The sequence below is a fragment of the Neovison vison genome, chromosome 2 (assembly GCF_020171115.1).
Source record: "Neovison vison isolate M4711 chromosome 2, ASM_NN_V1, whole genome shotgun sequence".
NCBI lineage: Eukaryota > Metazoa > Chordata > Mammalia > Carnivora > Mustelidae > Neogale > Neogale vison.
The window spans coordinates 233,296,737-233,324,170 of record NC_058092.1 but is presented as its reverse complement, the minus strand read 5'-3'; the positions used below and the strand labels follow the sequence as shown (position 1 = coordinate 233,324,170).

Below are 27,434 nucleotides of genomic sequence, written 5' to 3'. Positions count from 1 at the left end.
AATTTCCAGATCTGACCATGGCGTGCATACCTGAGGTGATTTTTGTTTGCAATCAGCAGTGTTATCTTAAGGTAATGTGGTTTTCCCATTGCCAGCCTTTTCCAAAATGCAGTACCTTGAATAGTCCTGTTTTTAAAAAATGTAGCTGAGTAACTTTTTGTATTTTTAAGATCTTGTTTGTTTCTTTATTGAGAGAGCACGAGACAATGCATGTGCAAATGGGGGAGGCAGAGAAAGAGAGAAGGCAAGAGAGAATCTCAAGCCAGCTCTGAGTTGAGCACGGACCCTAACACCCAGCTCCATCACCTGACCCTGAGATCATGACCTGAGCAGAAGTCAAGAGTCAGTAGTGGATTAACAGACTGAGCCACCAGGCAGCTGAGTAACCTTAAATATCTAATAGATCTTATTCATGAATCATGAAGCAGATGACACCCAGTCTATGAAGTAGAAGGGAGCTCAGAGGAGTTGTGCAAAATGGAAGGTTTTTATAGACATCAGATACCGGGTTGGGGGTGGTGGGGGTGGGGAGGGTTGGGGCACCTGGGTGGTTCGGTCCTAAAGCATCTGCCTTAGGCTCAGGTCATGATTCCAGAGTTCTGGGATCCAGCCCCACATTGGCTCCCTGCTCTGTGGGAAGCCTGCTTCTCCCTCTCCCACTTCCCCTCCTTCTGTCCCCTCTTTAGTTGTGTCTCTGTCAAATAAATAAATAAAATTTAAAAAAAAAAAAGCAGGGGGTGCGTTGGCTAGTACATTACGAATGGATTATTTCAACATCCCAAACTAATGTAAGGTTGTCAACTATACTTGAATAAAATAGTAAGAAAAAGAATGGATTGGTTCAGACAATGTCACTCTCCCTTAAGGGAATCTTCTCAGGCAGATTACTTCACTAATGCCCACCAGAAAATTCCATACTGATTGGTTTAAAATTCCATCCCTGGAAGAGGCTCAAATCGCAGTTAACGTTGGATATTAAGTCTCAGGTTCAGCAAACCTGACTCCATTTGGACCTGTTTCTTCCTCACAGTCCCTTACCAACAGCAGTCTTCCCAGGCAGCGGCGCTTAGGCGGGCACCCCAGCAACGGGGTGTCTCTGACTCTGGCGGCAGTGGCCAGAAAGGCAGGCGAGACCCCGGCGACCACGCCTGGGTCCCCACTCGGGACCAAAGACGAGCTGAGGAAGCCGAGGCCAGGAGTAGTAGAGAGGGCGGCCTCCTGCCGCCTAGAGGCGCCCACCGACGAGTCCGCTCTGCCTGTGCCTCGTCTCTATGGCGGCCCCAACGGCCCTCCGGGGCGCGGAGCGGGATGAACTCGGGCACGGGCGGCGGCGGCGGCGGTGCTGGGGCCGCGGAGCTGTCCCGGAGCGGCAGTCCCGGGGAGGATGGCTTCGCCCCGTCGGCGCTGGGGACCCGAGAGCAGTGAGTGTGGCATTGGGCGGGGAGCCTGAGCAGCTCCGCCCGGGTTGGGCCCCGGGGACGGGACGGGGAGGGGGAAGAGGGCCCCGGAACATGGGGAGGACCTTGCGGGGGGGGAGTGGCGCGAGGAAGCTAAGAGGGGACTGGTGGGCTGGAATCCCGAGGGGCAACCCTGGGGGTGGTTAAGAGGCGCTCCAAGGAGCCGACGTGTAAAGGGCACGTGAGGTGCGGAATGGCCTCCGAAGCTCTTGGGGGAGGCCTTGTTGGGGGGTCTGGACCCGGAGGGGCGGGCTTGGGAAAAGCGCGAGGGGCCGGTAGGGCTGGTGGGTAGGGGATGGGGTAGGGATGTGGGAGCCGGGAGGATGACCTGAGGAGGGAGCGAGGGGAAAGTGATCTGACCTTAAATCGGTGTTCGGTATTTATGTGCGGATTAATAGAAGGGTGAGCGAATGCCAGGGGAAAGGTACGGATGGAAGGTGAGTTGGAGGACCGAGAGGGAGCAGCGATTCTGGAGAGGGGAAGTGGGAAGAGAAGGCAAATGTTGGGGAGAGGGAACTAGACTTCCAGGGAGTAAATGTTAAACGCGCAGTTTAATCTTTAGGCAGAGCTTGTGTTTGCTAAGTTCCCTTGTGAGGAACCACTGTATTGGTAGGAAATCTTTGTGTCTGCACGTTTTAGACTGAAATGTGCTATGATGACACTGTGCCTGTGCAGTGAAGTTTTGGGCTCGTGTTTGGGACTTAGGGATCCGTGGACACACACTTGTTTGTGGGTGTGTGGTTTTTTTTTTTTTTTAATTAAGCTAAAATATATAGTGTTTTTATGTGTCAGGTATTGTATTTAGAGCTTTACATGTGTAAACTTATTTTGCTTGTCTGTGTCTTTCATTCTTTTAACAAGGATATTAAGAGCGTGATCTAGTGCACTTACTGAAAACACTGATAATGTCTTAAACTTCTGTCATAAATACCTACAATGTATTAGAAACGTTTACATTGTAATTCAGTTTGATTCAAGAATCTTGCTTTGCATTTGATTATTTATATAGTTGGGATGCTGTCTATGAGAGAGAGCTGCAAACTTTTCAAGAATATGGAGATACAGGAGAAATCTGGTGAGTTAGAAAAAATAGCGGAATTATGATTCAGAAGAGTGTGTGTGTGTACGTCTTTTAAGTGCTAACCCCAAAGAAAATAAAGACAACCTGAAAGTTCTGGGAACCTTGGACTGATCTGGCTTTAGCAGGTAGATTTAAAGAATCTCTCTCTTCTCTCTCTTTTAATGGTCCAGACTTAAATTTGATGAGAATATTGGTATCCTCTGCTTTTTGAAAATTCACATTATGTCTCTCGGCTTTTATGAAAGACTTATATTAGTACTTGTTTTTGTTAACTGAAAGAAATATGAAGATTTTCCTTGTACTAAGAAAGGTGAAAAGCAAAAATAGCGTTCACCGTTTGTTTTTCAGTGAGCCATTAGGGAGGCAGTGCATATCCCAGCAGCAAGAGTGGTGCTGCCAAGCTTCTTTCCCCAGGAACTACACTCAGCATCCCAGCGCAAGGTCACCATAGCTTTGAACAGTGTCTGTGAGCGTCTGTGCTTTATCTTGATTTATTTTGTGCCTGTGTTAGCAAGACGTGTCTTGTGGTATCAGGCCTAAGACAGGTTATTTTTGGAGGTCTGGGAATGCTGAAAAATTCTACCACATAAATTACTGGTCATTGTTTCTTTGCTTTGTGCCATTTTGCCTTAGGAAAGATTTCATAGCAGTGCTCTACTTGCCATTAGTGGGGGAAACCTGTGTTAGGAAGTTGCTATCATCCTGTGATCATCCTTGTTCAGTGAGTAACATTTTGAGCCATCAGCATATACAAGTGCTGATGCTGATGTAGTGAAACGTTAATAAGTAACGTATTGACCTTATCTGTTGTGTCCTCTTCTTGGGAGCATACTCTCTCCAGTAATAGCACAGGTGAAGCTTAAGCAGCCACAGATGCTACGTCTTCTTTCAAAAAAAGGCTTAATTGAGCATATTGTATAAGCTACTTAAATGGAATATAGTTATAATCTTTGCTCTATATTCCTCTGGTCTTTGAATAACGGATTCTCTGTTTCTAATAGGTTTGGAGAAGAGAGTATGGATCGGCTAATAAGGTGGATGCAAAACCGCAAGATTCCATTGGATGCTTCAGTGCTTGATATTGGAACTGGAAATGGTGTTTTCTTGGTTGAACTTGTTGGTACTTTTAGTATTCATGTGTTAAAGCCAAATTTTGAAGTGAAATTAAAAAAGAAATCTTGGAAGTGAGGATACTAATTATGTTATTCTAAAGTAGAAGAGCAAAAAAAAAAAAAAAAAAACCCAAACAACTAATAAATAAACAAAGTAAAGTAGAGGAGTTGTACCACTTACTTTGAGAAGTACACAGTAGAAAAGGGAGGCTGCATGGATTGTGAGAAAGCATTAAATGAGAAGCCAGAGGATCTGAGTCCAGTTTTGGCCCTTCTGGCCTTAGTCTTGACCTTGAGCAAGCCACTTAATTTCTCTGGGTGTAGTGTATTGTAGGTTTTTTCCTAAAGCTTTTGACAAGGTGATCTTAATTGGTTTCTTTAGCTCAGAACTCTGGAAATCTGTGCGTATAAAAGAAAGGTGACTTTTTTACGCTTCTTGTAGGACATAAATACCTTATGTGCATATGGTTCAAAGAGCGTATTTTTTCTATGGAACTGAATTGTGGCACTAACGAAACCATCACTGTTGTGTACCTGTTGTGTGCTCATGGCTGTGGCTTGTACTGTGGAGAAAATTATAAAACTTAGGCTTCCTCCTAGATGGCTTTACTGTCTTAATGTAAACGGATAGATACATAATGGTGACATTTATTGAATGGCTTCCACATGCCAGGCCTTGTGCTAGGCATTGGCAACCTGAAAATATAGACCTTGTACTTGAATACAATAGAGGATGGACAGACATATAAACAATTAATGCTGTAAGTTGATATGTGTGATAATAGATGACTGAGTGTAGAAAAGAGAGTGGTTAATTTGGGGAACAGAGATAGGAAGGGTCTTGGAGGAGCTAATATCCATGTTGGGTGGAAATTGCAGGGGCAGGATATGGTGAGTGTGGGAGAGAGGGAGAGACTTTCAAACAGTGGAAATAATATTTAAAGATTTGGGTTGGGGGTACCTGGCTGGCTTAGTTTGTGGAGTATGCAGCTCTTGATCTTGGAGTTGGGAGTTTAAGCCCCATGTTGAGTGTGGAGATTGCTCAAAATAAATAAATAAATAAATAAATAAATAAATAAATAAATAAGACGTGAAGGTTTGAAGCAGCAGCATGTACTGGGGATGTAAATAATTTGGGAAGTTAGAATATAAAGTGTATTTATGGGATGGACGGAGGCGAGGATTAACTTAAAGGTAGGAGCCATATCATATACCACGTCTAACAGGTTAGATTTTACTTTTAGGTTAGGGGAAGCTATTAAAATTTTTTTTTTTTTTAAAGATTTTATTTATTTATTTGGCAGAGAGAGATTACAAGTAGGCAGAGAGGCAGGCAGAGAGAGAGAGGAGGAAGCAGGCTCCCCGCTGAGCAGAGAGCCCGATGCGGGACTCCATCCCAGGACCCTGAGATCATGACCTGAGCCGAAGGCAGCGGCTTAACCCACTGAGCCACCCAGGCGCCCCACCATTAAGATGTTTTAAGCAGTGGAGTATGATTAGAAAAAAACTTCAGTAAATGTTTTTGAAGCTTAAGGTATAATGTATGTATGTCCAAGTGCACAAATCGAAAGCATGTGGCTCAGTGAATTTCTGCAAAGTGAACACAACTGTAGTCACCTATCAACTATTGCCCTGGTCAAGAAGTAAAAAATATTACAGACTCTAGAAACTCCCCTGAACCCCCTACCAGTCCTTTCTAAATTACTTTCTCCTTTCTCTCTAAAGGAAGCCACTAATGGCAAAGAGTTTTAACATTAGAGATTAATTTGCCTGTTTTTGAATGTATACGTGGAGGACTCCAGTTTGCTTTCCAGTGTGTTCTCCACTTTCTGTGAGAGTCACTCAAGTTGTTGTGTGTAGTAGTAACACATTCATTTTCATTGCTGTATAGGATTTATTTATACTCAGCTTTATTCATTCTCTTATTTACCTGCAGATTCTTTTGGATTTTAGTAGTTTATTTGTAGAAGCTAATGATTTATCCTTTGAGACTTTGAGAAAGTAGATTCTTTCATATTTTTACATATAGTTGACTCTTGAACAACAGCGGTTTGAACTATGCAGGCCCACTTATTTGTGGAATTTTTTTCAATAAATGTATGCATAGTGCTATAAATATATTTTCCTTGTGATTTTTTTTTTTTTTTAAAGATTTTATTTATTTATTTGACAGAGAGAGATTACAAGTAGGCAGAGAGGCAGGCAGAGAGAGAGAGAGGAGGAAGCAGGCTCCCTGCAGAGCAGAGAGCCCGATGCGGGACCCGATCCCAGGACCCTGAGATCATGACCTGAGCTGAAGGCAGCGGCTTAACCCACTGAGCCACCCAGGCGCCCTCCTTGTGATTTTCTTAATCTTTTCCTTTCATTGTCAGAATACAGTATATGATCCACATGGCATACAAAGTACATGTTGATCGATTGTTATTTTCTCAGTAAGGTTTCCACTCGGCAGTAGGCTCTGGGGTGCCTGGTGGGTAACTCCGTTAGGCGTGTAACTCTTGATTTTGGCTCAGCTCTTGATTTCAGGGTTGTGAGACTGAGCGTGGTGTCGTGCTCTGTACTGAGCGTGGTGTCTGCTTAGGATTCTCTTTCACTCTCTGCCCTTCCCTCCAGCTCACTCTCGCCTTAAAAATCTGACTAAAACCAAGCCCCGACCTTTAAATCCCAGTCTTAACCCAACCCTTAAATACCCATAGATGATTAGTAAAGTTTTGTGGGAATCAAATGTTAAATGCAGATTTTTGACTTCATGGGGTGTCAGCACTGTTAACCTCTGTGTTGTTCAATAGTTAACTGTGTAATTATGCAGACTTTGAATAATGGTCATTTTCTTTCTTCCTTTCCAATCCTTTATAACTTTTCTCCTCTTATTACACTGTCTCGGACTTCAGTAGAATGTTGAAAAGAAGTGGTAACAGAAGACATCCTTGTCTTTTTTCCCCTTTCCAGAGATTACTTTGAAAGTTTCACTGTTAGGTTTGATGTTAGCTTGTAAATTTGTTTTGTAGATCACTTGGTATCAGACTAAAGAAGTTTCTTTCTATTCCTCCTTTGCTGAAAGAGAGTGAGTGTGTGTGTTTCTTATAAATCTTGTTATTTATCAAATGTTTTTCCTGTTGTTGAGATACTCATATGAATTTTCTTCTTTAGCCTGTTTGTGTTGATGAATTACATTCATCATTTTTAAATGTCACTTGCATTTCTGGAATGATTCCAACTTATATATCATTGGATTCACTTTGTTAATATTTTGTTTAGGAGTTTTGCAACTCTGCCCATGAGAAAGATTGTCTCAGTAATTTAAATTTTTTGTAGTGTTCTTGTCAAGTTTTAGTAACAGGTTATGCTGACATCATTAAATGAGAATGTATTTTTTTGAAAGAGTTTATTAATGTTAGTGTTTTTTCCTTAAATGTTTGCTAGAATTCACTGATGAAGCCACCTACAGGTGGAGTCTTAAGGGAAGTTACTTTCTTTTTTAATGTGTACTTACTAAATGTAGTGTGATGTACGTATGGAAAAATGGTCATTAAGTATATAGCATTTACAAAATGAACAACTTTGTGTAACTCACCAGACTGATCAAGAAATCAAACATTGTTAGTGTCATAGAAGAAGCCCCTTTGTGCACTCCCCTCACTCCCATTCCTTCCTAAAGCTTTCACTATTCTGATGTCTATCATCATGTTAGGCTGTTTTTGGTGTTAGCTGTACTTGTTTCTCATTGTGATTTTATTTATCTGTTTGTCAGTCAGAGAGAGAGAGAGAGAGAGAGAATATGCCGTGCTAGCCGGGGGAGTGGCGGCAGGGGGAGAAGCAGCTCCTGCTGAGCAGGGAGGCTGATGGGGTAACTGACTGAGCTACCCAGGCGTCCCTATTTATTTTTTTAGGATTTTATTTATTTGAGAGAGAGAGAGCGAGAGAGAGAGCGCATGCACGGCCAAGCATGAGCAAGGTGGGGTGGTGGGCTGGGTCAGAGGGAGAGAGAGAGAGAGAAGCACTCTTTGCTGAGCTGACTCCAGTGCAATCCCAGGTACCCAGATGACCTGAGCCAAAGGCAGACGCTTAACCAGCTGAGCCACCCAGGCAGCCCTTCACTGTGGTTTTAATTAACATCTCCCTAATAATTAATGATGTTGACCACCTTTTCATGTACTTATTTGCCATTTGTATATCTTGTTTGGTGATGGGGGTTCAGATCTTTTGGCCATTTTTAGACTGGGTTGTTTGTTTGCTTATTGGTAAGAGTTGAGGATTCTTTATGTATTCTGGATATAAGTTCTTTACCAGGTATGTGGTTTCCAAATATTTTCTCCCGGTCTTTGGCTTCTTTTTTTATTCTCTTAATAGCATCTTTGGAAGGGCAGAAGTTCTTGATTTTGATGAAGTCTAGTTTATTGACTTTTTTCTCATATGGATTGTGCTTTTGTGAACATAATACCTCTTTGCCTAACCCAAGGTCACACAGGTTTTTTCCTATTTTGTCTTCCAAATGTTTAAGTTTACATTTATTTTCTTTCTTTCTTTTTTTAAATTTTAAGTAGACTCCACATCCGATGTGGGGCTTAAACTCACAACCCTGAGATTAAGAATAGCACGCTCCACTGACTGAGCCAGGCAGGTGCCCCCTACCTTTTACATTTAGATCTGTGATTTTTTTTTTTAAGATATATTATTTGTTTTAAGATATTTATTTATTTGTTTGAGAGCGCGTGTGTGCTAGAGAGAGAGAGTGTGTGTGCGTGAACACGAGCAAGGGGAGGGGTAGAGGGAGAGGTGGAGCAGACTCCCCGCTGAGCAAGGAGCCCGTTATGGGACTCCATCCCAGGATCCTGGGGTTATGACCCGAGCCAAAGCAGAGGCTTAACCAACTGAGCCATCCAGGCGCCCCTGAATAAATAAAATCTCAAAAAAAAATTAATTTCTAGTAGTTCATTGCTAATAAAAGCACAAAGGATTTCTCTATTAATTTTATATCTGGTAATTCAGACATTAATTCTAATAGTTTATTTATAGATTCTTTTAGATTTTCTTATGTACAGTAATGTCATGTAGTTTTAGTTCTTCAATTTCAACTTTGATATCTTGTTTATTGAAATGCTCTGTTCTCTTGAATACAGTGTTGAATAGAACTATGAAGGCAGATAGCCTAGTAGAAGAGGAAGGTTTCTAGTATTTCACTGTTACGTATGGTGCTAGTTATAGGTTTTTTAGATAGTTTATCAGATTGAGGGTGTTCCTTTATACTCCTAGTTTAAGTTTTTAATCATGAATGGGTGGTGAATTTGATCAGCTGCTTTTTTTGATATTGAGATGATTAGATGATTTTTCTTTTGTTTTATTAATGTTGAATTGATTGGTTTTGGGGACAGGGTGTCTTTATTTTTTTTTAATTGACATTTTTATTAAAAAAATTTTACGGATTTTTTTTTTACTATTTTCTTTTTTTTTTTAAAGATTTTATTTATTTATTTGACAGAGAGAGATTACAAGTAGGCAGAGAGGCAGGCAGAGAGAGAGAGAGGAGGAAGCAGGCTCCCTGCTGAGCAGAGAGCCCGATGCGGGACCCGATCCCAGGACCCTGAGATCATGACCTGAGCCGAAGGCAGCGGCTTAACCCACTGAGCCACCCAGGCGCTCTTTGTTACTATTTTCTAAGTAAGCCTTGCACCTAGTGTGGGGCTTGAACTCACGACCTGGAGCTCCAGAGTTGCATGCTCTACCAACTGAGCCAGCCATGTGCCCTTAATTGGTCACTCTTACAACAAACTTCCATTCTTGAAATAAACCAAGTTTGATTGCTGTGTATCATCCCTTTCATATATTATTGGATTTCATTTGGTAGTATTTATTTTGCTTACCATTTGTATAGTTTAATGAGAGAGATTAGTAAGTAATATTCTTCACATGAAATTTTCATGTAAGGTTTTTGTATCAAGGTTATGCTGGCCTCAGAACAAGATGGGAAAACTCTCCTATTATTCTTTGGGAAAATTTGTAATTGGCTTTGTTTCTTCCTTAAACATTCAGAAGAATTCTTGGTGACATCCTCTGGAATATGGAGGGTTTTTTATTGTGTTTTTCAAATTTATCTGTTTATCTAGATGTTAACATTTTATTAGTGTCAAGTTCATAATTTACTGTTAAATTTTAAAAATTTCCATACTATAACATTGACTTTTTTGCATAGAGTTCTGTGGATTTTAGCACATGTACAGGTTGATATAATCACCTTTACAGTCAGGGTACAGAATAGGTGCATCCTATGTAACCACACCTTTTCCCCCTGCTAGCCGCCAGTCTGTTCTCCATCACTAGTTTGTGCTTTTGAGATTGTCCTATAAAATGGAATCATGCAGTATTATCATCTTTTGAGTTTTCCTTCTTTTGCTCAACATAGTACTTTTGAGATTCATCCACGTTTTTGTACGTAGCAGTATTCATTTTATTGCTGAAACGTGGCCAATGTATGGATATATCGCAGTTTGTTTATCCATGTAATTGCTGAAGGACATGTGAATTGTTGGTAGTTTTTGGCAATTATGAATAAGCTGCTGTGAACATTTGTGTAAACATTTTGGTGTGAACGTGTTTAATTTCGCTAATGTAAATATGTGTTTACCTTTATTAGAAACTGCCAAGCCACTTTTCTGTGTGGTTGTACCATTTTGCTTTCACATTTCACATACATAAACAATGTATGGTGGTTGTGCTTGGTCTGTATCTTTGCTGACACAATTGCCCATGTTTGCTGTTTTAGCCATTCTAATATGTGTATAGTGGCGTCTAATGATGGTTTTAGTGTGTAGTTCTCTGATGGCTGATTATGTTGAACGTGTTTTCATGTACTTACTTGCTATCTTTACATATTGTTCAGTGAAATTTCTGTTACAGCCTTTTGCTCATTTTTGGATTGAATTGTTTGTTTTCTGACTGTCAAATTTTGTGTGTTCTTTGTATGTTCTGAATATGAGTCTTCTCTGAAACATAATTGTAAATGTTTTCTAACTTCTCTTCAGTCTAGCTTCTCTTTTTATTCTGTTAAGAGATGAAAAGTAAAATTTTAAATTTTGATAAAGTCCCAGTTTGAGTTATTTCTTTATATTTTTTCTATTAAGTATCTCTGCGCCGGGCTCGAATTCTTGACTCTTAAGGTCAAGAGTTATTTGCTCCGCTGACTGAGTCAGCCAGGCACCCCTAGTTTTTTTTTCTTTAATGTATTGTGTGTTTTTGTTGTTTTTTAAGATTTTATTTCTTTGACAGAGAGCCATCGAGAGAGGGAATACAAGCAGGGGGAGTGGGAGAGGGAGAAGCAGGCTTCCCTCTGAGCAGGGAGCCTGATGTGGTGCTCAATCCCAGGACACTGGATCATGACCTGAGCTGAAGGCAGATGCTTAAGGACTGAGCCACCCAGGTTCCCCTAATGTATTGTGTTTTTGGTGTCATGTCTAATAACTCTTTGCCTAATCTACTTTTTCTTCTTTCTTTTCCCCTAAAAGTTTTTACAGTTTTACTTTTTTATGATGATCCTTTTTGAATTAATTTTTGTATAAGATGAGGTTCAAGTCAAGATTTTTTTTTTTTTTTTTTTTTGCATATAAATGTCCCTTTGTTTTATTAAAAAAAAAATTTTTTTTTAAAGGAGTGCCTCTGTGGCCCAGTTGGTTCGGCTCAGGTCATGATCCCGGACTTCCAGGATCTTGTCCCGCATTGGGCTCCCAGCTCCTTGGGGGGTCTGCTTCTCCCTCTGACCTTCTCCTCATGCTCTCTCTCACTCATTCTCTCTCAAATAAGTAAGTAAAATGTTTAAAAAATTTTTTTTTCAAGTTTTTTTTAACTTATTTATATGACAGATCACAAGTAGGCAGAGAGGCAGGCAGAGAGAGGGGAAGCAGGCTCCATGCTGAGCTGAGAGCCCGATTCGGGGCTCGATCCCAGGACTCTGAGATCATGGCTTGAGCCAATTCAGAGGCTTTAAACCACTGAGCCACCCACGTGCCCTAAAAACTTCTTTTAAAGATTTTATTTATTAGCGAGACAGAGTGCGTACGTGCGCGATGGGGGAGGGTCAGAGGAAAAGCAGACTCTCTGCTAAGAGGTGAGTCTGATGTGGGCGTGATCCTGGGATTTTGGGATCATGAGTTGAACTGAAGGCAGCCGCTTAACTGACTGAGCCACCGAGGCGCCCCGATGTCCTTTTCTTTTAATACCATTTGTTAAAAAGACTGCTCTTTTTTCACTGAATTGTCTTTTCACTTTTGCCAAAAATCAGTTGGCCAGAGTTTTGTGTATCTGTTTCTGGACTCTATTTCATTGATGTGTCTATCCCTTTGTAACACCGCATTGTCTTGATTAGTGTAGCTTTTTAGTAAACCTTAAAAGTTGAGTAGTGGGATTCTGCAAATTTTATTCTTTTTCTAATTTTTTAAAAAGATTGTATTTATTATTAGAGAGCATAATCACAAGCAGGAGGAATGGCAGGCAGAGGGATAGGGAGAGGGAAAAGCGGGCTCCCTGCTGAACAATGAGCCTGATGTGGAACTCACACCCAGGGCCCTGGGATCATGACCTGAGCTGAGGGCAGATGCTTAACGACTGAGCCACCCAGGTGCCCCTTGTCCTTCTTTTTCAAATGTTGTTTTGGCTATTCTAATGCTGTTGCCTTTCCAAATAAATTTTAAAATCAGTTTGTATTTATCTACGAAAGAATCCATGCTGAAAATTTGGTTGGAATTGAACTAAATTTGTAATTCGATGAGAATTGACATCTTTACTATCTATAGTCTTCTAATCCATGAACGTGTTATGTCTCTTCATTTATTTAGGTCTGCCTTGATTTCTTTCATCTGCATTTTTTCATTTTCAGCATATAGAGCCTTTTAGATTTTTATACTTGTATCATTATATATTTTTTGGAGTATTTTAAAGGTATTGATTTTTGAAATTCAGTTTCTGGGGCGCCTGGGTGGCTTAATCATTAAGCGTCTGCCTTCGGCTCAGATTATGATCCCAGTGTCCTGGATTTGAGCCCTGCATTGGGCTCCCTGTTTGACAGGAAGTCTGCTTCTCCCTCTCCCACTCCTCCTGCTTGTGTTCCTGTTCTCCCTGTCTCTTTCTCTGTCGAATAAATAAATACAATCTTTTTTTTTTTTTAAGATTTTACTTATATGTCAGAGAGAGTGTATAAGCAGGGAGAGCAGCAGGCAGAGGGAGAAGCAGGCTCCCTGCTGACCAGGGAACCTGATGTGGGACTTGATCCCAGGATCCTGGGAATATGACCTAAACCAAAAGCAGATGCTTAACCAACTGAGCTGCCCAGGAGTCCCAAAATAAAGTCCTAAAAAAAAAAAAAAAAAAAGTCAGTTTGTAATTGTTTATTGCTAGAAATATGGTTGATTTTTTTGTATCTACCTTGTACTATGTAACCTTGCATTTATTAGTTCTAGGAGTTTTCTGATGGATTTCCTGGGCTTTCCTATGTAGACAGTCATTGTTTATGAATAGGGGAAGTTTTAGTTCTTCCTTTTTAATTTGTATGCCTTTTATTTCTTTTTCTTGCCTAATTACATTAAATATGGCTTCCAATACAATGTTAATTAGGAGTGGTGACAACAGGACATGCCTCCCTTGTTCCAGTTTTAGTTTTCCAATCCACCTGTGCGTTTCACCATTAAAGATGTATTGGCTTTAAAAAAAGTGGGGTTGGTTTTGTCAGCTGTAGGATTTTTTTTTTTTTAGATGTCCTTTATCATGTTGAGGAGATTCCTTTCTATTTCTAGAATAGATGTTGAATTTTGTTGAATTTCTGATTGTCCTATTAAGGTTATTTATTTCATTTGAGTGAGTTTGCAGTTTTTGAGGAATTGGTTCAGTAATATTACAAACAGAATTAGATACTACGACCAGATGGGGCTTATTCTGAGATTGCAATGCCAGTTCATTATATGAAAATCATATAACCTATCATATTAACAGTCTAAAGAAGAAAAACTTCATGATTATACTCACTGATGGGAAAAAATATTTATATCACTCTTCTTTCCTTTTGGGAGTATGGAAATAGCAGTGTTAGAACTTTTCATAGTGTTCCACAGATCTGTGAGGCTCTGTTCATCTTTATTCCCCCTATTTTTCTCTGTTGATCAGATTTGGTATGTCTTCAAGTTCATGGACTTTTTCTTCTCTAATTTCTATTCTGTCGAGACTATATACTGCATTTGGTTGATAGTCTCTCTAAGGCTTTTTTTGCCCTGCACCTTTTCCTTACTTAACTATGTGATGTTTTTGTTGTAAAAGGTAAAGTTTATTAGTCCCAAATGACTTTCCATGATGTAGATTTTTCTAATTGTACTTCTGTCATTTAAAATGTTTTCTGCACCCTGTATTTTTGTAGATCAGAAGTTAGATCTAGAATAAGGTACGGTAAACTACAGTTTGAGGGTCAAATCTGGCCTTCCTCTGTTTTTAAAAATACTGATTGAAACGCATTTATATACATATTGTCTGTACCTGCACGTGTGCTCTGGTGGTAGAGCTGAATATTTCGGACAGAGACTGTATGGCTGGGAAAGCCCAAAAATATTTATGCCTGCCTGCCTGCCTGCCTGCCTTCACTTTCTTTCTTTACTTTCTTCCTTTTCTTTTCTTTTTCTTTCTCTCTCTCTTTCTTTCCTTGCTTCCTCCATACCTCCCTTCTTTCCTTCCTTCTTGTGAGTAGATGATAGAAGTTTATTAAGCAAGGATACAGGAAAAAACCTTTCAGGAACGAGAGGGGTCCCGACAGGGTTGCTCTGCTCTATTCCTTTATTTATTTTTATTTTTTAAGATTTTATTTATTTACTTGGCTGAGAGAGAGAGAGAGAGAGAGAGAGAGAACGAGAATGCACAAGTAGGTGGAGCAGCAGGGAGAGGGAGAAGCAGGCTCCTCACTGAGCAGGGAGCCCCATGCAGGGCTCGATCTCAGGTCCATCGGATCATGACCCAAACTGAAGGCAGAAGCCTTAACTGACTGAGCCGCCCAGGTGCCCCTGCCCTGTTCCTTCAAAGTAAAATTTTGATAATCTCTGATTCAGAGATTTTTACAAATTCAGTTTGCCTTATTTTTTATTTTTTTATTTTTTTTATTTTAAATTTTTTTTTTTTTAAGATTTTATTTATTTATTTGACAGAGAGAGATCACAGTAGGCAGAGAGGCAGGCAGAGAGAGGGGAAGGGAAGCAGGCCCCTGCCGAGCAGAGAGCCTGATGCGGGACTCGATCCCGGGACCCTGAGATCATGACCTGAGCCGAAGGCAGCGGCTTAACCCACTGAGCCACCCAGGCGCCCGCTTTTTTTTTTTTTAATGAACTTAATAGATGGTCATTTATATTTGCTTCTGTGGCACATAATGTTTTGTTGTCTGTTTTTGTGATGTTAGTTGTCATTGCTTATAAAAGGGCTTTTTAAGTGATTCACCTACATTTTTGATAGTTTTTTGTTTTTTTTTTTTTTTTTTTTTTGCTGGGCATAAAATTTTAGACTGCAGTTTTTCCTTTGCTATTTTCTGGCTTCCATTCTTTATGACTTATTGTCACCTTTCAGTCTTACTGTTAGTCTTCGAAGGTAGTCTCTTGTTCCTGTGTTTCTCCCTACCCTCCACTCCCTGGATGCTTCTGAGGTTTTCCTGTTTTGGGTTTTTATCAGATACACAGTACTGGTTTTCTTTTTCTTTTTCAATCTTCTTTAGATTTATATTGCTTTTTTAGTCTGTGGCTTGAGGTCCTTCATTGGTATTAGAAAATTCTGACCCATATGCCATTTTCTCTCGTGCCCCATTCTCATTTCTTCTCCTGAGAGTCCTATTACATTTATTTTAGATTTTATACAGTGTTATGTTTTGTTTTTTATGTTGTTTCCTGTTTTTAATTGATTGTGCCATTTGTTCTTTGCCTAATAGGAGTATTTTCTTTTGACCTTTCTTATAATTCACTAATTTTTTTTTCTGTGTTTAATCTTCTGTCAAGCCTACCCTTGAATCTGTTTAATTATGGCTTTTTTCATTTCTGTTATTCATTTGGTTCTTTGTTACAGTTTTCAGGTCTCAGAATTCTCCATGAACTGTCATTTATTTCAATTGTTTTAAAATTGATTTTTGAGGGCACCTGGGTGGCTCAGTGGGTTAAGCCGCTGCCTTCAGCTCAGGTCATGATCTCAGGGTCCTGGGATCGAGTCCCACATCGGGCTCTCTGCTCAGCGGGGAGCCTGCTTCCTCCTCTCTCTCTCTCTCTGCTTGTCTCTCTGCCTACTTGTGATCTCTCTCTGTCAAATAAATAAATAAAAAAAAACCTTTAAAAAATTGATTTTTGATCATTATTTTATTTGGGTTTCCTGTGGTCTTTTTTTTTTTTTTAAGATTTTATTTATTTATTTGACAGAGAGAGAGATCACAAGTAGACAGAGAGGCAGGCAGAGAGAGAGAGGGAAGCAGGCTCCGCGCTGAGCAGAGAGCCCGATGCGGGACTCGATCCCAGGACCCTGAGATCATGACCTGAGCCGAAGGCAGCGGCTTAACCCACTAAGCCACCCAGGTGCCCCTCCTGTGGTCTTTTCTAATGTCAGTTCTTCTCCCTTGGTTTCTTATCATTTGTTGTTTCCTTGAATATCTGCTTATTTTTCACTCAGTGCCAGAAACCAAATGGGAAAAATGTTGCAGATAGTTTGAGGTTTTGAATGATTGTTCTAGAAACCTAAAACATCTGTATATGATATTTTTATAAGTTCTGTTGTAAGAATAAATAGGCAGGGGAGAAGAGGGAACTGGTAAGAGTCAATTAATAGAATTATCCTGGCTTCCTGTTAGAGAAGGATTTGAGAGAAAACTGGGAGAAAAGGAAGATCTCAAAGAGTATGGAGTGAGACAACTAAAAGAGTTGGCATCAAAGTGGGGATGGTAGACCTTGAGATTAAAATAAAAATAATCAAAGGGAAAAAAATTCTGTGGGATATAATTTGTGTGTTAACTAGAGTTTACAGTTAGTCACTAGGTGAAAAGTCAAGGTAGTCTTAATGGAAGGTGTAGGTGTAGGTTAAGTTTTGAAGGAAATAAATTGGGGAAATAGTGAAGAGCAGGAATAGAATTTCAGGCTACACTGCTTTTCTTCTTCAAATTTCCTTTGAAATTACCTTTAGCCTGATTGTTCTAAAAATGTTCGGCACAGTGTTAAGGGGTGGGGTGAGGACCGGAAGCCATCATTTTTTTTTTTGCCACAGGCTCACACACTAGGTAGGTTCATACGGCTAGTGAACAGCTGGCGCTAGAGTTCTTGGCTCAAAACTCTTAATGTCCTCTGAGCCTTGATTCTTTGGGGATTTTAATACTGTTTTTTAAAAAATATTTTATTTATTTATTTGACAGACAGAGATCACAAGTAGGCAGAGAGGCAGGCAGAGAGGGAGGGGGAAACAGGCGCCCTGCTGAGCAGAGAGCCCGATGCGGGGCTCGATCCTAGGACCCTGAGGTCATGACCTGAGCTAAAGGCAGAGGCTTTAACCCACTGAGCCACCGAGGCACCCCCGGCATATTAATACTTGCCCAACCTACCTCACATAGTTTTTGTCAACATTTCAAAAAAATACTGTACAAGTGTAATGTGGTTAATAATCACATGGCTGGTTGAAAATTGTGATTTGTAGTTATACTGAAGGAAAATTTTTCAAGAACTTACTACGTATTCATTTCATTTATTCATATAACTTAATTGTGCTAAGTAAAATTTGTGACAGATTTATGTGTGAATTAGAGCATGTCAACATCAGAAGTTTCATGTTACATTTTTCTGCTTGAAGGCAAAAATATTACACATACATTCTCATTATCTTTGAGAGAACGAATTTTCTTTTGGAATAGAAACCAAATACTATAAAAACAAATGAATTGTCACTTGATGTAAATTTGAACTCTTAGTGTCTATTTAGATTCTACAATAAAATTTAAACTGTAGATTATTGGATAGTATATGTCACTTGATATATTATGTAAATAAAGCAGTCCCAGTCCTAAAGGAATGTTACAATTCATAAGCAAAGCAGTATGTTAAAACTTTATTTTAAACTAAAGTATAAAATTGTTTCTCTGTCTCTAGGCAAAATTTGGTTTCTCTAATATTACCGGAATTGATTATTCACCTTCTGCAATACAGCTTTCTGGAAGTATTATAGAGAAAGAGGGTTTATCTAACATTAAGTTGAAGGTAACTATTATATTACTATAAATTTTAAAAAATATAGTGTATAAAGTTTAAGCATTTCTAGGGTATATTTGCTAACAATATCTTTGAACTTGTAAATTAAGGATTAATTATAAATAATCCAAATTGAAACATCTTTAAGTAACTGAAAATTTTTAGTCTAGTCAGCTTGGGGAAGTTATTTTCTCCTCTTCCTTATGTATGAGTGTGTTAATTCTCATGTTTGTGAACACACACAAATACTGGCTGCTAACTTTGGATTAACTAGGTCAAAAAGTTGTAAATACGTAAAGTGGTGTAGTGCCACCAAAGATTAGTTCGTTTATTTTTTTTTATTTTTTATTTTTTTTAAAGATTTTATTTATTTATTTGACAGAGAGAAATCACAAGTAGACAGAGAGAAATCACAAGTAGATGGAGAGGCAGGCAGAGAGAGAGAGGGAAGCAGGCTCCCTGCTGAGCAGAGAGCCCGATGCGGGACTCTATCCCAGGACCCTGAGATCATGACCTGAGCCGAAGGCAGCGGCTTAACCCACTGAGCCACCCAGGCGCCCTAGTTCGTTTATTTTTGTGTCCTGTGATCCATAAGAAGATGATGACTCTTGGATTTATAGATCTAGCCCAGGCTTCTCTGAGCTCTAGAATGATTTATTTATTTATTTTTATTTTTGTCTTTTAGAGATTTTATTTATTCATTTGAGAGAGAGTGTGTGAGAGAGAGAGCATGAGAGGGGAGAAGAAGAAGAGAGGGAGAAGCAGACTCCCCGTGGAGCTGGGAGCCCGATGTGGGTACTCGATCCTGGGACTCCAGGATCATGACCTGAGCTGAAGGCAGTTGCTTAACCAACTGAGCCACCCAGGCGCCATGAGCTCTAGAATGACTTAAAAACTGCATATTTTACAGTTCTGCCTGGATAGCCATAGTCTCTCATTTAGTCCAAAAGGAAACTCTTACTTTCTCTTTAAACCTGCTTTACTACCGCCTTTCCATTTCTGTTACTGATACCACCATTCACCTGTTGTATTAACTTAAAACCGGAAGAGTCATCCTTGATGCTTCTCTTTGCCTTAAGTCCTGTGTCTCCTTCTGTTGGTTTTATCTTCAGAGTGTATCAGGCACGTGCTCATTCCTTGCTGTCTCTTCTGTGCCCTCCTAAGTCCGAGCCGCCATCATTTCTTGCCTCGGTGGCTGCAGTGGCCTCTTGCGTGGCCTCTCCATTGCTCCTCTTGCCACCCTCTGTTATCACAGGGCAAGCAGAGTGATCTTTTAAAATGTCAGTTAGCGGGCGCCTGGGTGGCTCAGTGGGTTGAGCCGCTGCCTTGGGCTCAGGTCGTGATCTCGGGGTCCTGGGATCGAGCCCCGCATCGGGCTCTCTGCTCAGCAGGGAGCCTGCTTCCTCTCTCTCTCTCTCTGCCTGCCTCTCTGTCTACTTGTGATCTCTCTCTGTCAAATAAATAAATAAAATCTTTAAAAAAAAAAAAAATGTCAGTCAGCTCTTGTCACCGCCTTGCTCACAAGCCTCCAAGGGCTTCCCTGTTGGATTGAGAATGGAATCCGAATCCCCACCCCCCTTACAAAGCCTCTCCTTTCTCACCTGGTTTCCTCTTCTCACCAGTATTCCAGTCACACTGGGTTGCTTTCTGCTCCTGAAACATGTCGGGCCTGTTCTTTTCCAGTCTTTCTACCTGCTGCTCTGTCTGGAATATTCTTGCCCCGGATCTGAGCTTGTTTGACTCATTCTCATCAGTCACATCTGTGCTCAGATACCACCTTCTGAGACCTTTCCTGACTGCCTTTTCCAAAACATCTCTCTTCCCTGTCACTCACTGTGTTTATTATTCTGTTTCTGTTGTCTTTAAAGCACTTCATCTAAAGTTATTTGTTTAGCTTATTTATTTGTGGTCTCTCCCTTTAGAGAACATAAGATATATTCTCATACACGGACACTTTCTTTTTTGTTTACTATTACATTCTCAGTGACTGAGAAATCCCTGCATTTAATAGGTGTTCACGACATACTTGTTGAATGAATGGGAACTTTGATACAGGTGTTTCAGATAGGACCCTCTCTAAACTTAGCTCCTAAGAATAGTGGTCATCCTTTGCTTCAGGTATAATGAATACTTTGGTGTGAGGGCGGAGGAAAGAAACCATGTTCTAATGTAAATAAACATAAAGATCCACATTTTAAAATCAAAGGGTTTTAGGTAATACAGTGTTATGATTACTGTATTAAGGTTGTATGAATAATAGCTAGTTGCTCAGTTTTTCAAAGTAGCTTTTCAGAATTAAGTATACTGACGAAGTATTGTATTAAATGAAATTGTGGCGGATCACTGGCTCAGGTGCTTAAAATATACTAATAGGTTATTGAAAATGAATGATATGCTGATGTATGACTTCCACAACCTAAACTGCACGGTATTTATAGTTAAGTAACTGCAGTTTGAATAGTCCTCTGATTTCTTTCTTTCTTTTTTTTAAAGATTTTATTTACTTATTTGACAGACAGAGATTACAAGTAGACAGAGAGGCAGGCAGAGAGAGGAAGGGAAGCAGGCTCCCCCCGAACAGAGAGCCCGATGTGGGGCTCGATCCCAGATCCCTGGGATCATGACCTAAGCCAAAGGCAGAGGCTTTAACTCACTGATCCACCCAGGTGCCCCAGTCCTCTGATTTCTCAAGCTTTATGCCATTCATTTTATCCTATAGTTCTTGCTGAGCTGCTGGGTCAGGGCTGAGCAACTTCTGATTTTACTGAGTTTACTTTGAGTCACGTAACTGGTAATCATATCAGCTAAAAATCATCGTATTTCTAATGACCCGTTTTGAGTTCAGCATAGTTTTTGTCATCTTTAAGAACATGTCAAATATTCTGCTTTTTTGATAGAAATAACTTTCATAAGCTGGGCTTGGAGGCTCCGTTATGTGCTGGTATAATTAGGCCGTACACCTGGCTTTGATTTGTTTCCAAATTTGTAGAGATTTGGAATGTCCAGGAAACAGTGTCAGTCTCCCACTAATGTTAGCTTTAATGATCTTAGAATGAAGCACATAAAAGTTAGCTATAAAGTTGAAAATATGTTTATTATATGTAAAATGCCATCATAATTCATTGGTCTTTTTATCCGTAATCTTTTACAGATTGTCACTTGAATTCAGGAGAGATTGTGTGTTAATTGTTCTCATAAAGACATTGATTTTTAATATAGGTAGAAGACTTTTTGAATCTTTCCACAAAGCTGTCTGGATTTCATATTTGTATTGACAAAGGAACTTTTGATGCCATAAGCCTTAATCCTGACAATGCGATTGAGAAGAGGAAGCAGTATGTGAAATCCCTGTCTGGGGCGTTGAACGTGAAAGGCTTTTTTCTAATAACCTCTTGTAATTGGACCAAGGAAGAGTTGCTAGATGAATTCAGTGAAGGTAAATGGCCATGTGTTGTTAATGTGTGCTTACTTCGGGTTTCATGTATTTAAATGTTTTTTTTCCCCCCCTCTTGGTGTTACAGTGTTTTACTGTTCCGTTTGTGGGAATTGCCTGCTTTTCTTCTCTTGTAACTGTATATGCAAGGGACAAAGAAATAATATCCTGAGATCCAGAGCCCTTTCTAAAATTTTCCAAGAAATCCTGGCAGTTAGGTACTAACATTTATGAGTCTATAAAAGTTAAGTTCTTCATTTAAGCTATATAATCTCTTATTTAGAGACTCAAACAGAAAGCATATACATTGTGCTTCTGACTTTAGTGTACTGATACACTGGTCATCAGCAGTAATAGTAATCAGTCATATGCAAATGGGAGTAGTATTTTTAAAAATCTGACATGAGAGTTTGTAGTCTCTAAATACTTTCTGTGTCTTGCTAACGGTCATTTGGGTATTTAGGATTTATCTTTTCATTGTACATAGAACAATTATTTTTAACGTTGCACAGAAAAAAAGTAGGGACTTTGTAGTAGAAATGCTTCCTGTTAATTCTTGAGGACAGCTCTACCTTTTTTAAAGTTTTGGTGCCAAGACAGGATTCTTTCTCGCCCTGTTAAGAAATTATAATTAGTGCTGTGTCTACTACGTGGGAATCTTGTGAGAACTGAGAATCTGTAATCTATGCACAAATATTTTGAGTTCATTGGCAGACTGTTCTTACGTGTTTAAAGGAGTATTTTACCTGCCAGTTTGTTCATGTAGTGCACAGGCATTTCTGGGAAAGTACCTTGACAATCCAGGACTAGTATTTGCTTGTTTTTTTTCCACAGACTCTTTTTAAAATTAGCATGAAGTTTTGTTAAAGAAAGGGGAGGGATTTTTAGGATGGAATATTAATATGATATGGAAGATTATGTTATGTGAAATATGGAATATTAATAGATATGGTACTAAATTTGTGTTAAATTTTGAATCTCAGTTGCCACAAGCTGATGGGAAATGAATTTATAACTATTTGCATGTATTTTTATTTTATTTTATTTTATTTTTTTAAAGATTTTATTTATTTATTTGTCAGAGAGAGAGGGAGAGCGAGCGAGCACAGGCAGACAGAGAGGCAGGCAGAGGCAGAGGGAGAAGCAGGCTCCCCGCCGAGCAAGGAGCCCAATGTGGGACTCGATCCCAGGACGCTGGGATCATGACCCGAGCCGAAGGCAGCTGCCCAACCAACTGAGCCACCCAGGCGTCCCTATTTGCATGTATTTTTATCTTAGAGTTTGTTTTCTTTTTGGTAATAAGGGAATAGGCAGTAGGAGGGAGAACACTTAACACATGTCCTTTTGTGTGCATTGAGTGACTTCGGCAGGTTATATAATGTAAAACTTGAAGTGTTTGAAGCTTGAAATGTGAGCTTGTGGTTTCATTACTCTTGCCTCTGGAAAACAAGAATTATATGTGATTTATTGTCTTGTATTTCATGCCATTAATTTTACTATCTTCCATGTTAAATTTGTTTCGTTTAGAACTGCTGAGGGCCTGTATCCATAGTCTTTCCTTTTTCCTGAAGCTTGACAGTTTTAATAAATGCTTGAAGTTAACACTGTGTAGGGCAAGTTTCTTTCCCGGTTTTTAAATACAGGTGTTCTCTTTTACCCTTGGAACCACCAGACAAAAACATATTTGTCTGTCTTTGATAATGAGGAACAGACTTTAGCCTGGTAAAGTGTGCTTAAAATTGTGTCTGTGTCTGAGAACTACTTTAAAGTTATGTTCAGTTTCAGAGCTTAATGCAGAATTTCAGCAAAATGTTACAACAGGAAATGTTAAATAAATACATAGAATTGAAGACGTTTTTTAGGCATCTGTTTGAGAATATGGTGTTTGGAGTTAGAGATAGAACGCTAAATGAATACATGCATCACTGCCCAGGGGCTTGCCAGTGGCTTCCCGCGACTGGCTTCTGTGGTCCCTTTGACAGTCTTTTAAGGTTCTTTGCTTCTTTCCTTATTTGAAACAAAACCGTTGAAATAAATCTTGTATTTTTCCTTTATAGCGCTATTTACATAAACATTTTGTGATGTCATTTGTTTTGGTGGGGATTACTTGAATCATTTGCCAGATAGTGGGATGTTCTAATTTGATGTCCAAGGAACTTTACTTTCTTAAAACTACTGAGTTAAAAACAACTCCAGAAAACCTGTTTTACTGCGTAAATAATCCAGATTTGTTATGAAAAAGATTGAAGAATGTCAATAACCCCAACACGAAGGATATAGGTTAAAATAACTAAAATGATTTATTACTTATCATTGGCTTACAACCACTTTTAAAATTTCATTCTGTTATTTATTAAAATATAAGCACTTCGGGACGCCTGGGTGGCTCAGTTGGTTAAGCAGCTACCTTCGGCTCAGGTCATGATCCCAGGGTCCTGGGATCGAGTACCACATCGGGCTCCTTGCTCGGCAGGGAGCCTGCTTCTTCCTCTGCCTCTGCCTACCTCTCTGTCTGCCTGTGCTCGCTTGCTCTCTCTCCCTCTGTCTCTGACAAATAAATAAATAAAATCTAAAAAAAAAAAAAAAATATATATATATATATATATATATATATATATATATATAAGCACTTCAATTCTGTAGGTTAGTCCAAGGAGTTAAAAGATTAGTCTTGGAGAATTCACACAGACAGCTCCATTTTCTCTCTCTTTTTTTTAAAGATCTTATTTATTTATTTGACACAAAGAGACAGAGTGAGAAAGGGAACATAGCAGGGGGAGTGGGAGAGGGAGAAGCAGGCTTCCCACAGCAGGGAGCCTGATGTGGGGCTCGATCCCAGCACCCTGGGATCATGACCTGAGCCGAAGGCAGAGGCTTTAACCCACTGAGCCACCCAGGCGCCCCAATATATATCCTTTTATATTTTTTCTGTTTATAAGAGTTAGTTCAGCTGAAGCTCAAGGCAAGGAAGCTTCCAGAATGCAGACAACCCCACCTCGCAGGAAAAAAATCTACCCTCCAAACTAATAGTCCCATCGCTTAGGGAAAACCATGGTTAACTTCAGCCTTGCTTATCTTAGTTTTTAAAAACTAAATAATGAAATTTTAACTTTCCATTTCATTTTATAGTTCAGGAAAATACTGTGTTATCTTATTTTGATCTTTGCAAAATCACTGTGAGGTAGGTAGGGGCGTTGTTATGTGTAACCTCCTTGCATAGAAACTGAGGGTCCCGGCAGCATATTTTTCACCTAGTAAGTGGTAGAGCTGGAACGTGAACCCAGGACTCTTGAATCCACATTAATTTTTAAGTTACACTGTGCTGCTTTGAAAGTTACTACTTCCTTTTCTTCCCAGATCCTTCATTAGTTCAGTCTAGATCTTGGTTTTTGTTTACAAACTTTTTTTTTTGTCGTGGTAAAATATATACAAGGTAAGATTTACCATTTAGCCATTTTAAAGCGTATGGTTCTGTGACATTATGTACTTTCCCATTTTTGTTCAGCCACGAGCACAGTCCATCTCCAGAACTTTTTCATCTTATGCAAATGCATCTTGATTTCCACATTGTTTGACCCCTCTGTATTAAGTACATTTATATGTGTGATGTGGATCGAGTTACTACATATAAACCCCTCAGAACAGTGCCCGAATCCTGGGAAGACCTCAGCACGTGATGGCTGCTTCCTCCAAGTGAGATGGTGCAGCAGTCTGGGGGAGAGGCGGAGTGTAGGGATCGTAGACAGGAAGTGGGGGAAAGAGGAATGGATGGAAAGCCTCTTTTCTGCAATTTGATTTGGGGCTCGTCTGTTCCTTGTTCAGTTTCAAGCATTAGTGGGTATGCACTCTGTGCACACAGTAGAACTGAAAAATTATCAAGTGAAATTCCGTCACAGTTAATAGTTTTATAAAAAAGGTTTGCAAGTACATTGTTCATACAAATTTCCCTTAACTGTGGGATTCAGTTCCTATTAAAAGTATTTTAATCTTGTCTGACAGGGTTTGAACTTTTCGAAGAGCTGCCAACACCCACGTTCAGCTTTGGAGGCAGATCTGGAAACAGTGTAACGGCATTGGTTTTCCAGAAAACGTGAGACTTTCCACTGGACAAATTCAGTTAGCTTCATTAAGAAGCTCCACATCAGAGTTAACCTGACACAGAAAATGCCAGTGCAAATAAATGCTTAGTAAGTACCCAGGATGCACATGTTGAAATGAAATGGGTTGGTAAGAATATGAACATGTAAGCGGTTGAGTTTTAGAGACCAACCAAGAACCATTTAAAGTTTACTTTTGTATTTGAGATGTAAGTATTTTTCTCTTTGATTAAAAAAAATTTTCTGTAACTGCTGAACAGTCAAAAACCTTAAAGCAGTAAATGAATTTACAGAAAGCATGTATTCTTGGTTTTTGTGCCTTGGAAAAGTTGAATCGAATATAGCTGCTCATTAAGATTTGATGAAACTACTCCAGGGCGAGAATAATAAACACCAACCTTCTTAGCATTTTATTAAACTGTCTATGAAACATAATAAGTATAATATTTTGGGTTGAATGGTGGTTATTTAAAAAAAATTTTTAATATCTGAGAAAAGTCCCTTAGTTTTCAAGTGTATAATTAAACAAAATCAGATAAATGTATGAGTTGATCAAGAAATACTTATTGAGCTTGTATTTTGCTGCTGATGGCCTTTTACACACCGTGAAGGATAAACAGGAAGTAGGAAAGACAGCTAACAAATCCTATTATCTGCTAGCACTGTGTTAAGTTACATTATAGTATTAAGTCACTGAATCCTCTAGATATCTTCTCAAGGTATGTATTAACTTATTCCGGTTTCTTCATACTAAAGGGCTAGTACTGGGGCACCTGACTGGCTCAGTTGGTAGAGCATGCAACATGATCTCGGGGTTGTGAGTTCAAGCCCCACATTGGATAGAGAGATTACTTAAAAATAAAATCTTTATTTATTGATTTTAAAGATTTTGTTTGTCAGAGAGAGAGAGAGCACAGACAGGGGGAGCAGCAGGGAAAGGGAGAAGCAGGATTCTTGCTGAGCTTGGAGCCCGATTCGGGACTCAATTCCAGGACCTTAGGATCATAACCTGAGCCGAAGGCAGCCACTTAACCAACTGAGCCACCCAGCGTCCCAAAATAAAATCTTTAAAAAAAAAAAAAAAAAAAAAACCTAGTTAGGATGGAGCCAGGATTCTTTGGGTCTGACTAAAACCCATTCTCTTCCTCTAGCATATTAGCCCCCTCTGCCCCCTCTAAGTCTTTGCCTTATTGGTACTTGCAGTTCAGTAGGGGAACCAGGACTGGTCCCGAGAAGACACTGTCAGAGAAATTGAATAGTTGAATTTTCAAGAGTTCTGCAGCTCCTTGTTGTGACAGTGTTGGTCTGTGGCCTGTGAGTTAGTGCGTCATCCTTCACTACTTTTCTCCATCTCCCTTTTGTCTTAACAGACTTGCCTAACCAAGAACTGAATAGTGGCATTCTTTCGGGAAAGGGTGGTGTAGGCTATAAGTATATATAAGCCTTTGAGGACATGGGGACAAAGATATTTTAGTTAGGGCTAATTAGAAAGAGAAAGCTTATTTGTTAATGTTTTTGAAGAGATATGTTAATATATAATGCCAGTTTTGTATTTGGGATAATATTTTCATATTGGAGCCACAATACAGATTTTAAAGTGATACAATTTTTGATGATTTTCAACTTTTTGGATTGGTTGGGTTTTTGTTTGGCAAATGTTAACCTAGTAACGAGTAAGTCTAGCATTACAATCCTTTTTTCTTTTCTTTTTGTGTCTGAATGGGGGCAGGAGTATGGGGAGAAGAGGGGCTTGATTTAAATCAACATTAATCAACCATTAAGATTACTACCTGCCTTGCACAAGATAACTGAAGACATTTACAAAAGCTTTCAACACAAATAACATTGTTTGAAAACCTTTAATTTTTAACATGTAAAGAGTGAGGAGTTCCTTCAAAATATATGTGATTTAAACTTAACCAAAAAATTGCATTAATGTTACAAATTAGGCAAAGGATCTTAAACCACAGGAAAACAGTTCGTAGTTTATTGAGGAGATCTGCTCTTTGTTGTTTTTTCATATTACTGTTCCTTG

The 27,434-nt window shown here is 39.4% G+C and overlaps 2 protein-coding genes across 4 annotated transcripts in view; both read left to right on the top strand.

Annotated features, from left to right (window-relative positions):
• Positions 1 to 1,285: 1,285 nt before the first annotated feature.
• EEF1AKMT2 (EEF1A lysine methyltransferase 2) lies at positions 1,286 to 25,695 on the top strand. 3 transcript variants are annotated; one of them, XM_044240700.1, is made up of 6 exons: positions 1,286 to 1,421; positions 2,467 to 2,532; positions 3,540 to 3,654; positions 17,771 to 17,878; positions 21,089 to 21,305; positions 25,302 to 25,695. In XM_044240700.1, the coding sequence occupies exons 1-6, from the start codon at positions 1,309 to 1,311 to the stop codon at positions 25,394 to 25,396; spliced, it is 714 nt and encodes a 237-aa protein (XP_044096635.1). In that variant the 5' UTR covers positions 1,286 to 1,308; the 3' UTR covers positions 25,397 to 25,695. The 3 variants fall into 3 exon arrangements, with proteins under 3 accessions (XP_044096635.1, XP_044096638.1, XP_044096636.1); XM_044240703.1 differs by lacking the exon at positions 1,286 to 1,421 and having other exon boundaries at positions 3,540 to 3,658; XM_044240701.1 differs by lacking the exons at positions 1,286 to 1,421; positions 2,467 to 2,532 and adding an exon at positions 2,583 to 2,979 and having other exon boundaries at positions 3,540 to 3,658.
• FAM53B (family with sequence similarity 53 member B) overlaps positions 25,410 to 27,434 on the top strand; it is a 120,118-nt gene continuing 118,093 nt past the window's right edge. Inside the window, exon 1 of the mRNA XM_044240697.1 lies at positions 25,410 to 25,489. The gene's annotated coding sequence lies outside the window, so the exon portion shown is untranslated. The remainder of the gene's footprint in view (positions 25,490 to 27,434) is intronic.

Coding starts and splice junctions, on each gene's coding strand:
- EEF1AKMT2 (XM_044240700.1), top strand. CDS start 1,309: ATGAACTCGGGCACGGGCGGCGGCGGCGGCGGTGCTGGGGCCGCGGAG. Junction 3,655..17,770: donor GTGTTTTCTTGGTTGAACTT/GTTGGTACTTTT, acceptor CTCTGTCTCTAG/GCAAAATTTGGTTTCTCTAA. Junction 21,306..25,301: donor GCTAGATGAATTCAGTGAAG/GTAAATGGCCAT, acceptor CTTGTCTGACAG/GGTTTGAACTTTTCGAAGAG.